Below are 16,884 nucleotides of genomic sequence, written 5' to 3'. Positions count from 1 at the left end.
CCTGAATATTTTTCAGTTGCCTTGACTCACTTTGGTTGCCTGTCGTTATTCCTGAAAAATTGTCAGTCATAACTTGCTAGAATAGACACGAACATTACATTAAAAAAATTCTAAAAAGAGCTCCAGTTTCCAAGGACCACCTTTCATGTGCTTACCTGTTTGCTCTATGCCTTCTTCTTGGGTCTCCTCCGAACAAGGCAGCAAATCTCTACAGACAGTATGTGCATCTGTAAAGGTTCTAAAAGAAAACGTACCTATTAAAAAGTTATCCAGAAGTGCCAGTAGGAACCACTACAATCAGCATACAATATATCCAAGGGAAAACAAAATCACAGCTTGCAAGCACTTGAAATACAAACAAGAGAAAATAGAAAGCTTGGAGGGACAAAGAACATTTTGCCTCTTTGTGGCAAACTCCACAATTGGGTTAACCAGGGAAATGCCTTCATTCTAAGGATGACATTCTTATTTCATACATTTTGGTTTCAACATCACAGAATTTACCATACAGAGACATTCATTTTGAATCTTGACAGAAAAGCCATGAACCATGCAAGTATAAGGAATGAATTATCAGTCTTAACCTTGACCATACTGCCACTGTACTAATATCACAATACCTTGTAAATTGTCACTGTTTATACCTGTTGAAGGTCTGAGGTTTGGGGTTATTTTTCTGTTGTTTGGGGTTTTTTAAGGCTAGGGAAAGAAGGAGGTTTAGTTTCTAATAATAAAGTTTCCCAAAAATTTCACCAAAGCAACAATTTATCATTATCACATGGACAAAATTAACCTTTCTCGGCTTAACCAGACCAAGTTTAAAGCACAGACAACACAAACTCAAAACTGGAAAGTCTGTAAGGTAACAGACTGCAAAGGATTACATGAGCAAAACATCTAAACAATAACTAAGCATTTAGAAATGACTGACTGCATAAAGCAATGCACTGCTGATTATTGATGAATAGCAGCATGCAGATTTTTTAAATCTAGCTGACTTCATTTAGTAGAACAAGGAATGGGAATCAGCAGCCTTCAGAGACCAAGAACAAGGTAGGATTATCTTCATTATGTCTCAAGAGGTATAACAGAAGGGTCCGGAGTGAAGCTCAGGAAGTCCTTCCCCTCCACAGCACAATAAACTAACTCAAAATGTAGAAGAAGGAAGAACAGTGCCCTTTCCAGATTTCAAATACATAAACAACAACTTCAAAGCTGGGGTTTTTTTTACGCAGCAGTATCATGTAGCAAACAGTAGGACCAAACACTATGTCAGATATTATTTCCGATCTCATATTAACAACTACATTTCGTAGAATACCTGTATGTGGGACACTCCTAAAATTTATTATTGTTATCCACAATGGAATCATACTTAAAGAAAGCCTTAGCCAAACTGGATCCCTTTTACAGAATTTAGCAGATCTTTAAATTCTTCACCCATCAGAAGTGACAATTGCAGTGCATTTCCTCCCTTGCTATTACCATGCTGCAGATCTCTATCTCTGAGCAGAGGTACAGGTTGCAAAAGCAGCTGAAGGAAAATGAGGAGTCATCACTAATCTTGCCTGCGAGGCTATTTCCTCTCTTGTTAATGGTATAATGGGATGAAACATGAACAGGCTTGTCTGATAAGCAGAGAGTTAGGTTCTGAAAATAGTCACTGGCTTGGCGAAGGCGGATGTTGTTGAGAAACCGAGTAATTTAAATATAGGGGGGGATTACACTACATTTTGAAAGGTAAACCTGTGTTTGGTATATGGGAAAATGGTGGCTTAATGAAGTGGGATTGTAAGGACAGAATGATGGACCGGGAAGACATACTTAGAAATAAAAGAGCAAAATATCTGAAATAATTTAAACACGTGTTTGCCATCTCAAAACACTTCATAGTTCTTGAATTTTTTTCCTTTTTTAAAGGAAAACTACATTTGATGTTTAGAATTCTACTGCAATCTTTTCCTTTAGTCTTTTGAATACTAAAGCTTTTCTAATTATCATTTCACAAAACAACGCAAAGTCTCAGTCAAAAGATAATTGAACACTACTCTTGCTGATAATTAACAGCGAAAAAGTCCTCAGAAGAAAACAGATCTGATTAGTATTGTATCAGAAGAGCCTCCTATGAGGCTACTCAAAACATTTAATAATCATCACTGATGACTCTTCCCAGATCAAAATCTCTTTAGTTTGCTTTACTGTCATCTGACTGTTATAGGATACTGGTTTAGTTAATATTAGGTTCTCTTAACAGAAAGACAATCAAGCAGCAAGTATGAACTTTTGAACTTGCTCCGCTAATGCTTCAACATGGAAATGTCATATGAGGAGTTCTATGCATCTAATATCTTCAGAAGTAGTAAAGTTAGCAATGCTGCATGCGAAGCAGTTGTTACCTGCCTCTACGGACTAAGCAGCCCATTTGACAGTTAGGGTTTTTTTTTCCCCGAAAGTACAATTAAGAAATTTTCTCTTTACATCGACAATTTCTGTGTATATTCAAAACCATCCCCTTCTGACTGAAAAAGTACGTTTTGAAAGTTGCTACTTTTAGCTTTTGTTAGGAAATACTAATTTAAAAAGTAAGATCCAAGAATGGTTATGTTATCTGGAATTGTTAAAGTAAGACTAATTTGAGCAGAGTTCGGTGGGACTGCTTGATCAAGAGTTTACTGAGCATACAGCAGCAAGGAGAAAACATGCTGCAGAATTACAGTTTGATGGTAAAATGCCCCAGCAAAACCATAACGCTATGGAAATCTGGACTTTGGCTAAATTTGTTACTAAGGCTGATGTTCTGCATAAATTATTTAGTGTTATTAGTGCAGGGACAGCACGTTCCAAAATCCAACTACCAGTTTAAAAGTGGATTTTCTATATCCAATTTTTGTGTTTTAAAAAAGTTTATGATTCCAGAGGTAATACGCAAAAACCTCTAGGAAGCACACAAAGGATTTAACAGCAGAGGTCACTTTAGCAAGCCAATTAGAACAAACTGAGTTCATGTTACACAACACTGATCAGCTAGAACTAAACAAAGCTTAGTTCTGTATAACTCCATTAGCAGGAGTAGTTTTTGAATGACAGTATTTCCTGATGTAATTTGGGATTTAATTTCAAGGTACCATTCTTTCAAACATGACCTCATCTGCTGCCTGAATTCACACACACACACACACCCCTTCACGGAGGCACACCATACTCAGGCTGACCGATTTACCCAGAGGTTTGGGGCAAATCCTAACGTAGCACAACTCACTTGCAGCCTACCACCACTACTCTGTGCCAGTTAGATGTTGTACTGAAGCTGTTCTCACACATCAGGCCAACCTAAAAAGCAAGAATTGGAACATTCTCTACATTGAATTAACAAAAGGAAAGTTTCCTTTCCTTTTTTTTCCCCCAAGATTCTAACAGCTCCAGTGAGATTTATCTTGCAAACCAGTGGAAGTAAAGCATATGCAACTGATACTATAATGGTAAAATAATGACTGATGTAACTGGCAGTCCGTACCACTGGGGATGATTCACCAGAAGCAAAGGATCCAATCTGAATTTGCTGGCATAGTAATTACTTTTTTTAACTAAGTGTATTTGATGGAAACCAACGAATACAGTACCATTTCTTATCGTAACTACAGAAACTAAATGTAACAGTTGAATCGCTCTACTTTTATCATTATGAAATAGCAGTGCTCTTTTGCTGAAGTTATACATTAGAAAAACTGGGGGGTTCTGTTACCAGGTGTCTGATTAACAGCAATATTTATCGTAATACTAACTTCCATAATTTTTTAGTTTCAAACAGGACTTTGGAGTTGGCCTCTTCATTCCACAGGCTCTATGTTCCCTTCTCTGGTAACTGGAATCTCTGCTTACATCTCATATTCTAGGTCAAATACAGTCAGATGATATTCATTGTCCTCTAAATTCTCTCCTCGTAGTAAAATCTTATGAAAATACTAAGAATAAAACTGAAAAGAATCTATAAAGTCAGTGTTTAATATGATAATGAACCAATGATTTCTATGGAGAAAATGTTTTACATAAATTTTCACTTTAATAAGCCTCACAGAACACATTGATTTTCCCATATTGTCCCATATAATTAGGTTAGAATCTTTTCTCTCAAATTTAAAAACTATGAACTTGATGTTGTAGGGTTCAATATATTTTGGCCTTAATTCTGCAGAATGATTTCTAAAATCACAAATTGCACCAATGTAATATGAACACTGTTATGCAGCAGTCATTACCATGAGATTTAAGGGGAAGCTATTCGTGAAACAGAGATTATGTACAGTGGCAAATGAAAAGACATCCAATATTCTTTTCATATTCCTATCGCTTATCACTATCATTCAACTCCTGCAGCTTTGTCAGTGTTAGATTTTTGCCAGTTGGCTCTCTGCAGGGGTTATTAGAATTTTAAAAAATAAAACAGCTTGCTATACACTCACAAAAGTAAGTCGTTTATCAAATAATTACATATGTATATTGTTAATACATTATTCAGTAGAGGGTATTCCTTTAGATTCCAGGATATTTACTCATAACCCTTTATATACATATAGCAAGTCAAAGTTCTTAAAGGATGGAAATCACATTCACAACTGCTCACAGAAGAGACTTAAACATTTTATTTTTTTTCAATTTAAACAGTAGTTAATTAATTCTCTCATTACACAGCTTCTCCACTCTAACCTTGTTCCTGGATAATCCCATATGTGTGGGCTCACCATATAATAAAAATATTTTTATTAATTAATTTTATTCTGTTTCAATGTATGGGAAATGTTCACTGTTGAAGACACTGCATGCATAACATATTATCAGATAAATTGAGATTAATGTGATGCCTAATTTTAGAAGAACATTATGTTCAAGGTGAAAAGCTCTGGCTATGGTCAACCATGTTACTGCAGTTCCTGTCTGCTTAACTTCCAAAGCTTTATTATAAAACTATTGCATGATTTTTGTTCTTTTGTTCCTTCCAAAGAAATTACCCTGCAGATTTTCCACAACAAGGAACATAGCCAATAATAAGGGAATGCTCAATTGCAGTGTCTGCTGAGTGCATACAATTTCTCTATCACTTACATGTTTTGTCCAAAAAGCGATCCGTTTAGCTTCTCCTGGGAATGCTCTCATAGCACTGCTTCCAGACTCAGTGGTTCTCGGGAAGGCTCACTTGTGTTTTGCCCACATTGTGCTGATCCAAAGCAGTGCAGCTCCTTCATCTGTTTCTCCGTTTTTCACCATTCCTCTGAGAGTATCATTTACAAACTCACCCACAAGGCTACTTTCAAGCGGCAGTAAGCATGTTACTACATAGTTCTTACAACACAGTCTCCACCTTGTAATTATGCTCCTTTCTCTGCTTGCCTTGCCCAAATAAATACTTTGTAATATGCAGGTGTTGATCTTAGGGAGCAAGGTGTGCAAATCTTCATTTGCACAAGTACTTTTTTCTCAAACACTGGCTTTCCTAGCTGTTAAATATGAATCTTACTTAATACACAAAAATAGGCTGAACTGGAAAAACACACATTTCTTCCAAGGCAGAACTTCTTCATGAATTTTGTTTTAATCTCTCACTGCTCACTTCTCCTGAGGATGACTTGGTGAATTTCATTTCTTAAACTCCTACAGCTTGGTCGTTTGATCATTTAAGTAATCTATAATAAAGTAGATGAAAAAAATCCCTCTTCCAATCAGTGTGCATCTTTTGCTGCTTCATTCTATGTCGTAAATATTTATCTCTGTTCTAACAATGTGTTTTTTTCCCTAAGCTGTTGTTATATGTTCTCCAGGACAAGCCAGCTATATATATATATTCCACCAGCCTTAATCTACATTAGAGCTGCTTTTGGTAGTATGTTTTGGGTCTACGTCTGCACATTCCAAAGTGCTTTTCATTGGGTGTTAGGCATTTTCAACAGCTCACTGGGGCATTTGAATTCAAGACGGAATCATTAAGTAATCATCTGACAATTCTTCTGGCAGCAAAAAGCGATGGCTTAAATTACCTATGGGTACCTCCAAAAACTAATGATTCTGGCACTTTGCCTAGAAACTTCAGAAACTAAATATCTTCATCTGGATCCCATTCATGAGTAATTCTCTCCCAGTTCCCCATGCATTCTGCAAATGCTGAGTCCAGTATTTTAAAACAGAGCTCTGGGGAGAGGTTGTATGAGAGAGCGCAAGACAATAAATTTTGAATCACGGATTGGCCCTAGAGACAAAGACAATAAAGTCACTCTGACTTAAATCAGCATAGCAACATAGTACTAAAGCTCTGATAGCTCAGCAACTAAATAGAAAATCTGTGTCCAGCACATAAATAGCCAAGTAGCAAATACTGCATCTCCAGACTCTGAGGAGCTGTAAATTGTTACCTAAGTCATTTTGGTAACAATTTTCTTGTTTTCTAGGGCATAAGGAAAAAAACTCACAGGAATGGCACACAACATCAGTTCTTTACACCCTAATTTTGTATAACATGTAAAATTCTTCCTACACTAAGGAGCGGAGGAAAGAGTCAGAAGAGATCTTCGTGGTTCTTCACAGGGACATTGCAGTCTATTATGACTGGTCATCTTATTTACCGCTCTATCCAAATTAGGGCAACATTATAATACATTCCTAACACGTCCTATTTAAAATTTCCCTTTGTCCTCGAAGAACAGGTTAGATTTAGATTTTAATTGGTTTTCATGTCCTCATGAGGCTTAGAAAGGGGGCCACAAATCAGCCCAGATATGTTTCTACTCTTGCAAAAAGGGTTAGCTGATTTGACAATTGGTTTACTTTACACAGTGCACAAGAAAGCAGTCTTTCTCAAATTACTCATACAACTTCTTCCCACACAAAAGCATATTTAAAAGGAAAACAAATGCTTAATAAAGAACAAAGTACTAAAGATAAAGTTAACAGCTGAGACCTATTTCTCCATATAACACAGTTGGCACACACCTTCTAGTAAAACCTATTTCTTTACTTGCAAAAAATAAAACTGAAGTATTTTTTTCCTTTGTTGGGACTAAATATCCTCAAAAATCAGGCCATTTATTTTGGTGAGCAGACCAGTTTCACAGACAGCTGAGAACTACGTGGGTGAATGGGAAAGAATGAACAATGTAGCCAGCCTTTTTTCATACACCCACCCCCCACCCCCCTCCCGGCTCTATTCAGCAGTTGGAAGTGTACTACAACCCTTCACTGACCTTGGTACAGATTTTTTGGCTCTGTTCTCCCCTGCACAGCAAAAACCTAGACCTGAAGCTGAAATCTTCCAGTAGCTGTCTCTGTATGGGTATTTGCAGGCAGTGCAGCAAAGTTAGGTCACACAGAACTCATTATTTCATCTCTTCCTCATTTTTTAGGTCACACCGATTCAATTTAAGCCTTATAAAAGGTCTTTTTTTTTTTTTTTTTTCCTCTTTCCATTTTGCTAGAATTTTATTTTCTTTATCTGGTCCTTTCTACCTGCAATCCTACTTCTATCATACAAAAAAGGTACATAAAGTTTGCTACCTAACTTCAAACCACACCAGGTAAACAACACTATTTAACAGGACATCATACACTGACTTCTCAAAAAAACTAACAAAGAAGTATTTATACCAAGGACTTGGAATGCATCAAAAGTATTTGGAAATTCTAGTCTCTGTGATATTTTTTCATTAGAAATTCAGAAACAAACCAAATGCTAAACATCTTTCTAATACAGGAAGCTTAATTTTCCTGTTTGCAGTGGATGCAACCCACCCATTTACTTGAAAATTCTCTTTTAGCTTTTTTTTTTTTAATAAGGAAAAGATGGAAACTTTACTTTTTGCTTAAGCATGTCACTAATAGAAGCATGCATGGACAAAAATAGAGGCATAATTTAGCAAAATCCTAACTTTCATGAGTCAGTGTGTACATATACTGATCACAAGTCAAATACTCATGATTTTTGGACAGATTACACCAAAAAAATGACGGTTCTGGTATTAACTGTATTAGGACTCCAGAAGCAACAAAAATAATAAAACATTCAAAAGTTTTCAAAGATTTCTTAAACTTTTTTCTTTTCTAAAAACATTGTCTACAGTTTGCTCCTAATAACACTTATCTAGGATTACAAAACCCAGAGCAGATTAAACCATTATGGTAAAAATTATCTCAACCGTTTACCTGAAAGAGTCAAGCAAATCTTTCAAGTTGTTACCTAAACAAATGTGAAGTTAGATTTAACTTAACAGAAAAGTATCTGCCTGATACAATAGTTCAGTCTCTGGGAATGCATAATTAGTAGTCAGCAATACTGACAAACATAATAATCAGAATGAAAGCATTTCCTGTGAGATGTGTTGTTGTATTCTTGAAATAGGTATTTCCAAAACCACTAGAGATGGGGACCTTTCTCTAACAGAAGATACCATTCCAGGTATGCAGTTAACAGGAAAAAGAAAGTATTTTTCCCTTTTGTGCTGCCTAGGACAGAAAGAGGACGGCAGTCAGTAGGGTTATCTTACATGTAAAAAGGTAATATAAACCCCAAAACCAAAGTCTTCTAAAATTTAGTTCCCCAGACCCCCCTCTAAGATATGGGTTACCTGGTGAGGTTCTGTTGCCTTTGATGGGAAGAAGATGTTCAACCACATAGGCCAATTATAATCTAAGGATTATTCCCCCAAATTCAGAAAGGAAAAGACACCTACTTCCATAGCCGCAGCCAGGGTACTTTTTAAAGTACATTATATGCATTATAATACGTGCAGAGCAACAGCTACTGACCTTCCAGAGTCTTTAGTGCCGCTCTCACCATCAGACACACATGAAGGGATGGTACAGGAGCATTGATTGGTTTTTTTTCCTTGACTATCTGAGTTTAGCTATTTACTGGTATTTGAGAATGCCTGTAATCTCACTACATGGTTGAAAAGCCCTTAATCATTTAACATACTGAAGCATAAAAGTCTAGTAGTTTACCAGTATTTTTAGCTAGCCTTCCATATTTTGGCTAAGCTGTGAGCAGCTGAGCCACAGGAGCTAAACACACCTCTTGTTGGAACTGCTATAACACAAAGTTCTGCTGAGCCCATTTCTGGGGCTAAGAGCCTCTGTGCTATAAAATGAACACTACACAACTAGATATATGCAAATAGGATACAAGCAACATAGTCCATGCTGAATGATGCTATTAGGTTTAATGCCAAACTGGAAGATAGCGTAGAAGAATAAATCCATTTAGAATCTTCATTACAATTTTCTCTCTTTTTAGCTCAAATGATCTTAGATAGCAGACACCCTTAGGCAGACAAGGTTCTTGTGGATCTGTGTGGTAGTAGAAGACAAATTTAAATTGTGAAAAATTGGTAAATCAGTTTGTTAAAATAAATACTCAAGCTACTTTACCCATTTTCACAGCTTTCTGAAACATTCGTTGCATTTTCATGTTGTAATTTTTTCATAAGTCTCTCTCCACTGTTAGGCATGCAGACAAACCCTCTAAAGCTGGTCACAAATATGCTACAGAACTGTGTGGGTCAGGCATAAATAAGCTACTTAGACAACTGAAGAAACCAACAGTAACTGGTTATTTGTTAAAAAATCCAACACGTAATACAAGAGGAGGAGACTACAGCTACAAAAGCTATTTTCTGTCTGATTTTAACATGCTTGAAATGTCGCAGTGCCTGTGAGCTGCTTACTGTTAAACTTTCCTTTTAATTCAGTTTTCTTTAATTATCCATGAGAAGAATTTTAATGAGTCTACAATGCTTTAAGATGCAAATCTTTTCTTTTGCCAAGATCTCCAATGAATTTGTTCACGGAAGTTGAAGCAATTTTAATTTTATTAACTTTAGATTCAATAAAGTTATTTTCTTAGAGACAATGCACATTAATTTCATTAGGAAATGCCTTCAAGTCAATTATACCTACAAAACCCAGTACTGCAACAGCCAAGTACCTCCGCCAGCATCCCAACTGCACCAGCACTTCATCAACTTCAACAAATCATGCCTATCATATACTGTTGAAGTTTCTAAACATGACTAAACAAATTACTTCCCAGAGTGTAAGACAGTCTAATTTAGCTACTTAAGCTACTTCTATACTAGTAAACAAAAAAGATACAGAGAATGGCTCAAGCCAAGCACCTTCCCCAGGATGGCTTTGGTCTGTGCAAACTAGCATTTCCCTAAGCCAGGGGACAGCGCAGGGCAGCAGCTGTTATACTGGGAAACGATGTTAATGACTAGCCCGTCTGCAAGAGGAAGACAGGGATGCAAGCTGTGCCATGCCATTTGCCTCCAGAGAGAGAGAACATGATCTAGAATGTTTTATTTAGTGGTACAAAGATGGCCATAGTGATTAGGAAAATGTAAGACTAGTAAACATCTAACTTTCTACAAAGATGTTAATTTTATTCCAGAGAATCTTGCACCACATCCAAATGCCTAACTGTAAATAATGCAACTTGAAATGAAAAGAAGACTTCATAGTGGGATTCTAAGGGGTCTATTCTCACACCAGAAACTTGCTCTGAAAATATCTGAACACAGAACAGGGGTAAAAATATGTCGTCTGATGCAGCAAAAATTAATTTTTGTCAGGACTGTTTTAGTTCCTTCATTTTGGGATAATTCTCCAAATTCCCACTTTGTTCCAATGATTCTTTGCAGAAATATGCTTGCAACTAGCTTTCCAGAAATATAAAGAGAAAACAGGGTTAAACTCTGTTGCAAGAAATTTTTTTTTTTTTTTTTTTCTTCTTCTGGTCATCTAAAATGTTTTACATGTTATGTTATATGAAGAATCCAATTAGACAACCACTAATTACCTTGCTTGGCTTGCATCCTGGGTGTTGAGGGGTTAGGTAACAGGCTGGTCTCACGGTAGGAAAATGGCTGTTAATTCTCTAAAACCTGTACTTTCAGAAAACCTAAAAAATACATCTCTTCTATACATACTGTGTTTAGAAAGTAATTTTTTTTATTTTTCATATAATCTTTCTCAAACTAACTGATGGTTAGAAAATTATTTTGACACAATCAAAGATTCTCTGATGCTAAATCACCCCCATACTAACAAAAGTGGCTGCAGGGCAGCCAGGCCTTGAGGCCAAGGGAATTTATCTGGGGGAACTGGTGGAAAAGAGTTGCTTTTGGACTGTGTATTGTTTGACTGTAATAGAAAACTCACATGATTGTGATAAACTGTAATTTTCCTGCAATTGTCAGCCACACACAGTCCTGGCATTTCAACAATAGGCTTACGAATGTCATGCTGTAATAGTTCTACACGGAATTTCCTTTTGTAGTTCTGGTACAACATTTCTCAGTACTCCTCAAGGTTCAAGTAATACATCCTAACAAGCGAGGCTAGCAACTTATGTAGAGTGCAGTAAGGAATGATCTTCACCTTCACAATATTTTACATGGTGCAGTGTACATGATGCTATGGTCCTTTTATGTCTCTACCTGTGTGCAGCTTGCACAAGACTGCACTAGGCAGACTGAGTTTTTGCAGTGGGTACAGGTTAGGTTTTCTGGGCATTGACAGGCTCACAAAACTATAAAGGAAATTAAGAAGCAAATTAAGCTCACGTATATAATACGGCTTTGCACTATTTGCTCTATGATTGGTATCTTTCAGCAATTAGTGACTGATACTGAAGAGATGAAGACACTGTTGCTATAAACTTGCACTGTCACAAGATCCCAAACAGAAATATCACCGAGGCCAAAACAAAGCAACCTTGTTACTAAGGTCAGTAACCCACGGGAGCACAATGCGCAGATCCACCTCACCGTGGGTGGAGTCTGCGGCACCCCTTCATGTTTGGGGCAGGTTTAATTCACAATGCCACTAAGGCAACATGCAACTGCCCACGGCTGTGTTCTCCCCCATTTCTCCACGTGTAAGGCAAGAATGTTTATGTTTTGCTACAAGACTTGTATTTCTTTAAAACCAGTGGAAGAGTATTGTAATTCTGGCTGCTCCTTGCTCTTCATCCCAATTAGTTTAAGCAGTTTGTTGATTCACGGAACAAAACTACTGAGTGATTGGCTTGGGGTGTGTGTGTGTGTGTGTGTGTGTGTGTGTAACTGGCAACAAGCATCTTAGTGTAAAACAATGCTTTTTGGTACAAGCATGATGTTGAACTGGTAGTCCTATTGTTATTCCAGACTTCCAGCACTGAGTCTAAAACAAAAAAAAATAACCCTCACCCCACAACCACCAGCAAAACATCTAATAACCTTTACATTTTCTATTTCAAAGGCTTTGCTACATTTATTTACAAAAATGGCACCACTTCTAGTATTTTTTTTTATCAGTTCAAATCAGTCCTTCTGAAGCCTGGCAATTTTTCAACTTGCTACTAATTGCAGCCCTCTGTCTGCTATGTTCCCAAATGGCTGGTAACTGCATTTACTGTGATTATATACAGCTCTCACACACAATACCTTCACACTTTTTTTTTTCCCAGTTTCTCATAAAATTAAAGATCTAATTTTGGCCTCTAAAACGTTTTAGCTAAAATTAAAACAATCAACTCCACAGTTACTCTTAAATGACAGCAGGTTTCAGGGTTTAAGCAAAATTCTGAATACAAACATGTCTTCAAACATTACTGTGGCTAAAGCTACATTAAGTCTTAGTAAACAAATGAGTCTCGATGCATACCTTAAAAATCAACAAATTTACACTCACTTGGGCCAAGGAGAAGATGCTGAAGGCATATTCCATAATGAAAAGCCTCAGGCAAGCAACATCTTTTCAGACTGACATACACTTTTTATACGAATTAATTTCTAATGAAGTTATTCAGATTAGAAAAAGGACTTCTACCCTTAGCTGTGTCTCCCCATACTTGCAGAACTAAAGAGCATTTACCCATACTCAAATCAGCATTTCTAGGCAAAAACAAGACTACCTCATGCACATCTGCCAGGTGAAGCAGTTTATCCCAGAAAACACCATAACCAGCTGCATATATTAATATTTCATTAAATTCCCAATAGCAATCTCTCTGTGAAAATTTCTTCTCATTGACCATGCCACAGCAACAGGAATTCAATTTTGCTTTTCTGAATAAAGCATTTTGCTTTCTAGGGAATCATTCCACAACAATATAGAGAAAAACATGGATTAGTTTGTTCAAAGCTTCCGGAGTCTGACTGCCAATAACAAAAGCATCTTAGATTTGCCTGTAACTACCAGTTTGTACTAATTAAAGATGAGAATCATAAGGAAAAAAAAAAAAAAGTAGCTGCAAATGCACATCTGGAGAAAGGCAGCAGTTTCTGAGCAACTGCAGAGAGGCAGAACATCCTGTCAGATCAAAACAACAGTTGGTCTGAGGACAGGCACATCTAGAAACAATTTTGCTGCTTCTTTCTTAGGAAAAGATTGTTTTGGACTCAAAATGAGTAGCTTACATTTTCACAGTTACCTACAGATTTATCCCATCATATTTGCAATCAGATTTTCTACAGGCCCAAACCACTTAAGAGATGCCCAGACTTTAACCAACTGTACTGTGAAAACAGGTCTTTGTTACTCCTTCTGTATTACTACGAATTAAAATTAATTATTACAGATTGTTGCACAGTTTAATTAAAACCTGCCTCAGAAAAATTCTCTAAAGATGCTGGTCACTCATTACACACCGCCCTAAAATAACTCAAAACAAATTACATCATTTAAATTTTCTTGCAGATACAGATCTTTTACTTTCCATCACAGGCAAAAAGGTTTTCCTAAGAGCTTATTTCTGTACAAAACATCTTTTTCAGATATTAATTATGGGGGAAAAGTTCCAGTACCATTAAAGATCCATTACATGAAACCATTACACTTTAAATACCCTTTTACAAGTGTATTTTAAATAAAACTAGAAATCATAAAGATATTATTTAAAAGGTGTTTTTCTATCAGCTTTGGGGAAATCATGATACTTGTTCAGGTATGGATCCAGCTCAAGACCAAGAAAAAAAAGTCTGTTGTGATTCAGATTTCACCCTCTGAAGGGACTACTGAAGTTCTTTATGCAAATTTAGAGTGATTGAAAACAAACCCAAGTTCCAACCCCTCATACTCCTGATTTTTTTTTTCAGGTGTTTGTAATGAAAGTTATTATTGGAACTTTACAAAAATCAAGGGTGCTGCAAGAAGCTGCAGCTGTAATTCAGCAGATCGTACTTCTACCTGTGTCTCCAGGATGCTGCTTCCAACAGCAGCTTCACGGTTTGGAAGGCATGATTACAGAGAAATTACAATATGGCCAGAGATGGAAACATAAACAAGGAGATTCTATGAGTATTTTGTGTAGCGGAGATTAAAAGATAAATGCATAATTGTAGCATATAAAGATGCTGTATGCTCCCCAGGCTGGGTGGGAAGCAGTATTTTGACTTGCTTTGTGCTAACAGTGGGAATACCTATTTCAGAACCAAAGGCAGAATCCTCTGGTGGTTAAATGTGCAGTGGGATCTAATTATTCCCTGCACCCAGTCCAGTCCTGCCTAGTTGCAGAGAACATAAATTCTCTGCTTGTCTTCCTGTTTGCACTTACATGCAAATGTGATACTGTGCAAGTAAAATGTGACACGGTGATCCATAATATTACATGTGGCAGGAGGGAAAAGAAGGGAAAAACCAGTCAGAGATCAGCTGTTCATCTGAGAAATGGGTAAGCAATCACTGGTTAGGAACAACCACAGACTTAAGGAGGCAAGGTGTGTAGCAGAAGAAACAGAATTGAGCATATACATACTTGATCACCAGGTTGGTTGAGTAAAGGAACCACCACTGTAATTGCTGAGAAATATGTCTGCATGTCTAAAGGCTGTATTACATTTATTACTAATGATGACAAATTAGATGAGTAAAATCAGCTGCTGAGGATTCCAACTCTGTTCCATAAATACATTACTGATAAATAGGAACTGTTTTGTTTCAGACAGAAGAGTACTGTATTCCTCTCAGGTACCAATGACTGCAGTTACCAGACTAGAACGATGCAGGAGATGCAGATGATGGTACAAAGAATACTGATGGACTAATATCTCTCCTGGTTTTATAATGCAAAACAGCAGCCCTTATTACTTTTCCCACTAATTCTTTGAATAAATGAGTTTGGTTGTTCCAACTGGAACCAAAGATGGAGAAAAATACTGAATATTAAAGATAAATATAACCCAATAGCTCTCTCTAATAAAAATGAAAGAAAAGTAAACAAAGCAGGAGGCTCAATCCTCGATGCACACCAGTGAAGTTTTTGACAAGTTACTAGTAAGAAATCGCCCATGAGTATAGTTCATATTATATTTACCAATACCTACGCACACCTATGTGAGTGTTTCTACTCGCAGAAATTATATACTGTCTCTTACAACATACTATAAATTGCTTTAAAATTCAATTCTCAGTGAAATTCATCATGTGCTCTGAAAGCCTCTCATCTGCTGAAGCATTCTGCTACTGTAAAGATACCAGCAGATTAACAATTTCTTCTTAAACAGAAATATTATCTTCAGGACTACAGGATTATAGCTAATTTATCTTTAAGGTGAAGACCATTATTGGTATAAACTGTTTCCCTTATAAAAAGGATATATAGTTCTCAGTTTGCAAGTTCACAGAGTAACTTACTGTAGTTATTTTAGAAAATAATTTCTGTATTTACTTGTCAATGGAATTTCACAATTGAAAAGCACAGATTTCAGCTCCTGCTAATTAAACAGAAAAAATAATTGTTACGAACACTGATTTCTTTCTTGTGGTTTTGAATAGTTCCTTTCATTGGTATTTTGGGTTATTTTCCTGTACATTAGCTCTCCCTCCTTTAGTAAGTCTCCATGCTTAATATAAGCAGGAGTACACAAAGAACAGATTGCATTAATTCAATCTTCTAATAGTATTTACCTGAAATACAGTAGAAAGTTCATTATAATGGCACTAGAGCTTTAAACCATAAAATGTTTTCACTCAATCCACACTGCCTCTTTTTCCTTTTCTTTTTCTCTATTTTTTCCCACTGTTAGACAACACAACGGGGTTTCTTTGCTTCACAGTCATCTTTTTACCTGTACAGTGGTTGACAGAGCACTTCAGCCTTTGGGTTATCATAACAGCAGGAGATGCTCTTGTTTTATAAAACTGTTATCGGGAATAAAAATCGGGTTGCAAGAATTTCTACTTATACTTGGAACAAAATCTGTTCTTAGAGTCTTTCTGTGTTTTTTCACTTATGACTTTGTCATCTTCCATGAAAATCTGCTTTTAGTCAGCTCCCACAGCAGTACCAGTTATCTCCTTTCACCTGAGCGGTAAATAATTAATTGGAGACCTTCAGCTGCCCGGAGGAAGATGAAAAGTAGCGCAGCTTTCTAGCCCCCTCCCAGCAGGCCGGCTCGAGGACAGGGCGGGTAACGAGCAGATACAGAGTAGGGCCGCACTGGTAGCTCAGTTAACTTTAAAGTGCCCAAGGTACTGAGGCAGGAGGCATCAGAAACCGCATCGGTTAACTAACGAGACCAAGTTCTGAGGCGCAGCCAGCGCCCGCTCCCCAGGAGCAGTTCGTACGCGGGTGTCACTTGAATGCCCGAGTCTCACCGGAGAGGAGGGAGGGAAACCGGCTGCCGTCAAGTTCCGCCTCCGCGCCCGAACGCCCTGATACCGGCGGAGAGGGGCGGGGGGCGTGGCCTCGCCGCTCCCCGCAGCGGCCGGCGCTGGCGGGCGGGACAGGGCTCCTCCCCCTGCACGTACCGGCGGTGACGTCACGCGCGGGAATTCTAGACCGTTCCAGGGCCGTGACGTAGGGCGGCGTCATTCCAGAAGATTCGTCCGGTGCGCGTATAAAAGCCGCGGAAGAGGCGGGGC

At 37.5% G+C, this 16,884-nt stretch overlaps 1 protein-coding gene across 6 annotated transcripts in view; it reads right to left on the bottom strand.

Moving 5' to 3' along the window:
• Positions 1-16,878, bottom strand: part of ACSBG1 (acyl-CoA synthetase bubblegum family member 1) — a 44,467-nt gene extending 27,589 nt beyond the window's left edge. For 2 of the 6 annotated variants that reach the window (XM_026855734.1, XM_026855735.1), the window contains exons 1-2: positions 9,409-9,512; positions 156-238 (exon numbers count right to left, since the gene is read on the bottom strand). In XM_026855734.1, the coding sequence (XP_026711535.1) occupies positions 156-238; positions 9,409-9,488 (163 nt within the window). In that variant the 5' untranslated portion in view covers positions 9,489-9,512. Of the gene's footprint in view, positions 1-155; positions 255-5,100; positions 5,300-9,408; positions 9,513-16,088; positions 16,167-16,770 lie in introns of those variants that run through there. The other 4 variants (XM_026855739.1, XM_026855737.1, XM_026855736.1 and 1 more) reach the window with 4 other exon arrangements.
• Positions 16,879-16,884: the final 6 nt, after the last annotated feature.

This window comes from Athene cunicularia, assembly GCF_003259725.1.
Source record: "Athene cunicularia isolate RWA chromosome 10 unlocalized genomic scaffold, athCun1 chr10_part1, whole genome shotgun sequence".
Taxonomy (NCBI): domain Eukaryota; kingdom Metazoa; phylum Chordata; class Aves; order Strigiformes; family Strigidae; genus Athene; species Athene cunicularia.
This window is presented reverse-complemented; position numbering and strand designations above follow the sequence as displayed.